The 7,553-nt window shown below is 41.5% G+C and overlaps 1 protein-coding gene across 1 annotated transcript in view; it reads right to left on the reverse strand.

Annotated features, from left to right (window-relative positions):
• Positions 1–385: 385 nt before the first annotated feature.
• smpx (small muscle protein X-linked) overlaps positions 386–7,553 on the reverse strand; it is an 11,776-nt gene continuing 4,608 nt past the window's right edge. The window contains exons 3-6 of the mRNA XM_060862012.1: positions 6,400–6,467; positions 4,082–4,168; positions 3,849–3,982; positions 386–2,625 (exon numbers count right to left, since the gene is read on the reverse strand). Of these exons, the coding sequence (XP_060717995.1) occupies positions 3,857–3,982; positions 4,082–4,168; positions 6,400–6,438 (252 nt within the window). The 5' untranslated portion in view covers positions 6,439–6,467 and the 3' untranslated portion in view covers positions 386–2,625; positions 3,849–3,856. The remainder of the gene's footprint in view (positions 2,626–3,848; positions 3,983–4,081; positions 4,169–6,399; positions 6,468–7,553) is intronic.

Here is a 7,553-nt window from a genome sequence, read left to right on the forward strand (position 1 = left end):
ACCTTGTGTGTGTGGAGTTTGCATGTTCTCCCCGTGCCTCGGGGGTTTCCTCCGGGTACTCCGGTTTCCTCCCCCGGTCCAAAGACATGCATGGTAGGTTGATTGGCATCCCTGGAAAATTGTCCGTAGTGTGTGATTGTGTGAGGGAATGAGAGTGTGTGTGTGTCCAGGGTGTATCCTGCATTGATGCCCGATGACGCCTGAGATAGGCACAGGCTCCCCGTGACCCGAGGTAGTTCGGATAAGCGGTAGAAAATGAATGAATGAATGAATGAATGAACAGCTTCTAACCAATCAGAGTCTAGGATTGCAGTACTGTGGTATGATGTCACTCTCTTAAGGAAAATTATCCTTAATGTTCAAAAAGCATTCATAAGACAGGAAATCAGTTACGTGGCATGATTTTATTTTTGATCCAAGTTTTTATTATACTTTAGACAGGATATTGTTGTTTTACTTTTAGCCCTTCGAACTCTGGTCAGAATCTTCAATAAGGACACTTTCGCTGATGAGCTGCTGTTCAACAGGAGAGATAAAGAGAGAAAATGTGCTTCACAAATATCACATTTGAGAGCTAATATAACAGTGACAAAGTGTTGGAAATTCAGTTCTGTTTGCTCAAAGACAGCATGTGATTGCTTCACCCTCCTACACCATGACACTGAGAAATCGTGTTTTTATTGCATGTCAGCCTACACGCTCTCAAAACCAAGCCTGAGAACAATGGCAAGGAAAGGCAAAAAATTATATAGTGGTTCAAAAGAAAAGGCCATGAAGTCTGAAAACATGTTTTACAATGTCTCACATTTGTTCAGAGTAAATGAAGTGAGACGACATTTGCCACTAATAACGTGAACAACACAGACTAATTATCATGCTACATTATGATTCAGGCTCTATAAAAGGGAATTAAATATGTTATTTCACACGTGGCAGAAAAGGAGCTTGTAGATCTGCTATGGAATCACGTCTAAAACACACAGTTCAGATTTAAAACAGGAGATACGTATAACTAAGAACAGAAATCAAACCGCTTACTTGTTATGGTTTTGTGTAAATTGTACAGTTTATGGTTGTTGTCAGATTTGAGTTGTGTGCTTTAATGCCTACGTAGCAAAATTATCTGGTAAAGAAGCATCATTGTGTGAGGGGTCACAGAGTTGGCATGGCGCCATGTCTGGCCTTGATGGTGCCATGTCACTGATGGTAAACAGCATGTGGGTCGATTGGGGATGCATCCAAAATGCTTGTGAATTGTTTGGCTCTGGCACGGCCCTGTTGCTTTTGCTCCATCTGGTAGTCAATTCAGAGTCATCGTGAGCCATCATTCTTTGTGGTATCTGGGTCAAGAGATGGCTGCATTTTAGTACAATGAAGAATGCTGGCTGGGTTTTGGTACCATTCAGACTGAAAGGAGCTGAAATCTACTGTAGGTGGTCGACGTTCTTTAAGATTATGTTTGTATTTGATAGTTTAGAAAAGGTCCAGAAGGTTTGACCCTGGAATGACCATCCTGTTTATCCATTCCCTGTCAAGCCATCCTGGGTCTTCCTCCAATCGTTCTTCACGATATCTGGGTTGAGAGAAACCTGCAGTAATGAATGTTTGCTCGGATTCGGTTCTGCTAATCGATGATGCGCTAATCTAATATGGAGAACTAGTCTTTACCATCCCTGGACTATATTGTTTGCACAACCTGGTCTAAGAGAGGTCACACTAATCTAAATGTCATCATTCTTTGGAGTTCTGAGCCTAACAATGTGTTAAAGATTCGGCAGCAGATATAAAATAGGTTTGGGTTTGTGTAAGATCCATTAATAGGGATGGAGGTTTTACTATAATGGCTGTTATGTAGCTCTCACATGGACAACCAATCCAGCCCATCATTAGTTGAGCTTAGACATAGATTTGGTACCAAATTGGAATTGGTGATGGCTTACAGTATGTCTGCACCTACAATAGCGACTATAGCAACTGCAGGCTGAGATTTGGTTCTAGTACAGAAAATAAACCGTTCTAATCTGGAAACTAAAAGGTCTAGAATGTTCTGAAGCTGTATTCTATTCCCAGTGGCCAGGCTGAAAGATGGCTTAGATTTGATCCTGAAGTTACAACCAGATAAAGAGCAAATATTAGCTATGACTAATGGCTTAGCTTTGGTACTGTTATGCAACTGTAACATGGAGATTTGACACCAAAGTCTGGATGTTATTAGAGATGAATGCTGGCACAGATTTGGAACTATCATGGCTGCTACAGTATGTGGCTCTAATCTGCCAAAATACCTTGAGCCGTTCTTAGACCATAATTTTGGGCAGTGTCTAGTTTTAGACACCTCTGAGTTTCAGTACCAGATCTAGACCATAGACCATAGACCATAGTTTTAAATGCTGTATGGGATATTTTTGTGGCTCTAATCTGTTCTTAAACCAGAAAAAATAAAGTTTGCTATGAGGACTGCAGGGTTGGAAACCTTTAACAAGTTATTGGTTGTTTGAAGGATGTCTGGGTTTCAGTAGATGGAAATTTGTGAGGTGATGGAGATTGTCAGAGTATCAGTAATGGAATAGGTCGAGCTGGTAGAGCTGTCTGTCTCCTTCCTTTATACGAGCAAGGTGGGGTCACCTGTGTAAAAGAGGTGAGGTTTAATTAAATAGAACATTATGGATAAATTCTCTACACACACACACACACAAATACACACACACAAATACACACACAGAGGCTAGGTGACGAGTTAGAACCTGACTTATAACCAGGTCTAGCTTCTAGATAGGCACAAGGGGTCACAGGCTTGTTTTGGTTGTTGTTTGTGTGTTTGCATGTGTGTGTGTGTGTGTTTGTGTTTAAGTGTGTGTTGGAGAGCACTAGGGACTCGTGCTGGGTCAGTCACACCACAAACGGCCTCTCACTGCCAAGCCCAGTTCTGTTACTGATATTAATAGACCCTGATTCACACTCACACCCTTTAACGCACAAAAACACACAAACACACACACAAACACCATGTCCTTGTGTGCAAACACATACTGAAAAAGTTTTACAACTACTGACACCCTGTGGCCAGAAGTGAGCACAGTCTTGTGTGGGTTCGGGGACACTTTTAAAATGAGCTGTTCCTTTTTGTCTGACCTTGCTGTTTGTGTGAGTGTGTGTGTGTGTGTGTGTGTGTGTGTGTGTGTGTGTGTGTGTGTGTGTGTGTGTGTGTGAGTGTGTGAGCACAAGAGAGAGAGAGAGAGAGAGAGAGAGAGAGAGAGAGAGTGTGAGAGAGAGAGAGAGAGAGAGAGAGTGAGAGAGAGAGAGAGAGAGAGAGAGAGAGAGAGAGAGAGAGAGAGAGAGAGAGAGAGAGAGAGAGAGAGAGAGAGAGAGAGACTTGTCAATTGCTCCAGGGATCAAAAGATCAGACAAAAATAGACCAGTGTGTAGCTGTTGATCTAGTTTAAGAATATACTGAAGTTACTAAATATGGTCTACACATGAACTCCTCCTGTACCTTCTGTTTCTTTTATACTCTCTGAACATTTTCCACCATGTTACTTTCCCCATTGATTAATGGTATAACAGGAATATTCTGAGAGTAAAATGCTAATGACTAAAGTTGAATGATAAAGTTCTGTGATTTAAAGCTAAAAGAAAACTGAACATTATACTTTTACTATCTCACTGGCTAAACGGTTTGGTGCTTTGTTAATAAACATATTTAACTGATGTAAGCTAAATATGTGTCTAATGTTCTGCATAAAAATGACCTCTATAGCCGGGTGGAAACCACAAACCCTTCAGGAACCAGAACTAATTTTTAGTTGGACAGTGAGTGTGGTGTATTGTCAGCACTGTCAGAGATCTACCTGAGTGTCTAGTCTTTAGTGACATATTTAAGCTCGCTTTTTACATTCTGGATCTCAGAAAGGTTCACCACCGGCCCTGGAAGTTTCACACCACCAGGAAGGGGCTTCTTTTCTTCTGGAGTGACGGCCGGTACCTGAGAGCAGCAAATGTCATATATCTGTGTTTGGAGTGTAGATCAATCATATACTGTATATATATACTGTATGTATATGTATATATGTGCATCTCTAACCTCCTCTGTGTCCTGTGTCTCCTCTTTCCTCTTCACAGGATGTCCCGCTCCCGGACGCAAAGCTCCCATCGGAATATTGAGGTTGGCCTTGAAGACAGATAAGGACAGGAGAAACAGATCAACGTCACAAACCCAGCACTAAGAGCTTCACCGAGAGCTTCACAGAGAGTTGACATCTGGCTTGTGGACACTCACATTTCAGTCTCATGTAATGAACCTCGCCAGAAATGTTTCCTTCCTGCTGGTGTTCATTGTGCTCCATAAAGAGCAAAGTGTTTCTAGGAAAATGAGCAGTTTTGATGCACAGATAAGAGCAGAAGCCTCAGGTGTTTATCTGTCCATCACAACAGGGTCCTCAAAGGGACCATCTGTTTTATCCTTCCTTGTATCACATTCTGTTACAGGAAGCTATTCATTAGCGGATCGACGTCACTTCTAGAACTTCAAACCACAGTTATGTGCAGTTCCTATTAACATATCCAGAGATATCACATAATTCTGTCCATTTTTATTTTTGGTTTCCTGTTCAACAGTGAATTCATGTCCAAAACTACGCCCTATTCACCAGGACATTGGTTTTGGTGTCTGAAAATACAGTGGAGAAAATCCCACAATGCACTACGGGATTAAGTGCATGAATGATGTCTGCTAGTGGCCACAAAGCACCCATAATGCACTGCTACTGTATGTTTGGTTTGATTCACTGTCACAGAGGAATACGCAGAGCTAGAAGACCACGCACCTTCTGACCTGTTTGTTGAAGTCGTTTCACACAGATTTACGATGTCGATTCATTTCTTAGCCTTAGATTGTTGATTATTGATTATTTTATTGATTATAATTAAACAGCACATCACTAAGAGTTTTATTCCTCCAACACCACACTAACCACCAATCATTACTACTTTATTTACTGAACGAAGCACCGATAGCTCAAACGCTTAAGGCTCTGGGTTGTTGATCAGAATGTTGGGGTTCAAGCTGCCACTGTTGGGCCCTTGAGCGAGGCCCTTAACCCTCTCTGCTCCAGAGCGCTGTATCACGGCTGACCCTTAGCTCTGACCTTGACCTCCAAAGCTGGGATATGCAAAGCAACACTTTCACTGTGCTGTAATGTAGATGTGACAAATAAAAGCAGCACATCGTTCTTTTTATGCATTTACAGTTACATCACTTCCTGTTGTTCTAGCAGCTACAAACACTCGTTCTCTCAGCAGCCCGACTTTATTCTCTCGCAGCTTGTCTCCTTTTGTCATTGAGAAACCGCAAAGAAGCGTAAACTCCTCTCTCCTAAAGCTGCGAGAAAACCACACGCACAACAATGATTTTTTTTCCCCGCTGTACGAGTCCATGTGATTGCACCGTTACCATAGAAACGGTAACAGGTTAGAACAAAGATTAGACGTTCCTGAGTGCAGAATGTAACAACAAACAGATAAAAAGTTTGCCAAATCTTATAATCGTTTGCAATTTGCTGTGGTGTCAGAGACATAAAACACTCCGTGATGCTGATGAGAAAATAATCAGATTGTGGTCATTTCTGCTGCATTGCATTTCTCCATTAAAGTACTTTTTGTGGCAGTAGAGATCACAGAAATGTAAAAGGTCAGAGGACAGAGTTTATGTACACTCCAGCTCTCCACATGCACGGCTGCTCTTCACGTCTCTCATTATCATTCAGTGTAAATGTTCTGCTTTTTTATAGATGACTTCTGTAAATGGAGAGTTTTTATGAAAAGAGAAAAACATGTCTATTTTTGGCTGCAGTGTTTATATGTGATTCTGCTCTACACTCGTAATGTTATAACCTCCTCATCTCTCTCTCACACACACACACACACACACACACACACACACACACACACACACACACACACACACACACTCTGTGATGCTCCTCAGCCTGCAGCTCTCAGGCTTTGATACAAAACATTCCTATTTTGTTCCCAAACTCTAACAGAATCCATTTGAGCCGTCGTGAGCAGAACTTTACTGAAAGTTTGCACGTGTCTATTTTTGTATGCAGAGTGTTTACGGAAAATTTATTTTCAGTGACAGAAAGCTAAAGCATGGGCGATGTATTGCTCTACGTATTTCTGAACATCATCTGGCTTGATGTGAGTCGTTTAAAAGTAAAAAGAAAACACTGCTGTGATGCCATGTGCTTCTGAAATGTGTTTTTATGGCAATTAACAAAGTATCGTTAAAAATCAGGACTTGCTTTTGATTAAATTATTTAAAAACATATTGATGTGTTTTTATTTAATCCACATGGTCATGACAGTAAAGCGAGAGTAAACACACACACACACACTTACCTGTAAAGCTTTTACATTTGTTGATGGCTGGTTAGACATTTTGTACAGAGACCTCCGCTTCGATCCTTCTGCAAACCAAACAGAAAGAGAACAAAGGCATTGAGGAGTCAGGCTCAAACTCGTCACCTGGCCTCTGTGTGTGTGTGTGTGTGTGTGTGTGTGTGTGTGTGTGTGTGTGTGTGCGTGTGTGTGTGTGTGTGAATATGCATCTGGACGAGTGTGTGTGTGTGTAGGAGTGCATTGGTGAAAAGTCGGGTCATTGTCGGATTTCGGGTGCTACGGATAGACTTTCAGTTGCTAAGCGACTCCCACTGTAAGTCCTGGTCCACCTGAATCATTCATGCCATGGGCTTCAGGTAAAGAGACACACACACACACACACACACACAAAGCAACTCGACTTCAAGCAAACTTCACTGATATTTTGATGGACACGTGTAAATAAAATTATTTTTAAAAATTGTGGAATTTTCTCTTTGACGTGTGTGTGTAGGTGTGTGTGTGTGTGTAGGTGTGTGTGTGTGTGTGTGTGTGTGTGTGTGTGTGTGTGTGTTGACACACATTTGACTAGCAGATTTTGTTTCACCTGTAAATCAAAGCATATGAAATAGAAGTAAAACTGAGCACATCCTGAAAGTCGTCTCTGGTCTCTGCAGGTCACAAAATTCAGAACAGATGAAAACATGTGGATGTCACTGATGTGATCTCTGAGGTGTGATGTCAGTGATCTCTGAGATGTGATGTTAGAGATCTCAGTGATGTCACTGATGTGATCTCTGTGATGTTAGAAATCTCAGTGATGTCACTGATGTGATCTCTGTGATGTTAGAAATCTCTGTGATGTCACTGATGTGATCTCTGTGATGTTAGAGATCTCTGTGATGTCACTGATGTGATCTCTGTGATGTTAGAGATCTCAGTGATGTCAGTGATGTGATCTCTGTGATGTTAGAGATCTCAGTAATGTCACTGATGTGATCTCTGTGATGTCAGTGATGTTAGTGATCTCTCTGATCTCAGTGATCTCAGTGATGTCACTGATGTGATCTCGGTGAGCTCTGTGATGTTAGTGATCTCAGTGATGTCACTGATGTGATCTCTGTGATGTTAGAGATCTCTGTGATGTCACTGATGTGATCTCGGTGATGTTAGTG

Source organism: Tachysurus vachellii, chromosome 25 (genome assembly GCF_030014155.1).
Source record: "Tachysurus vachellii isolate PV-2020 chromosome 25, HZAU_Pvac_v1, whole genome shotgun sequence".
Lineage (NCBI taxonomy): Eukaryota > Metazoa > Chordata > Actinopteri > Siluriformes > Bagridae > Tachysurus > Tachysurus vachellii.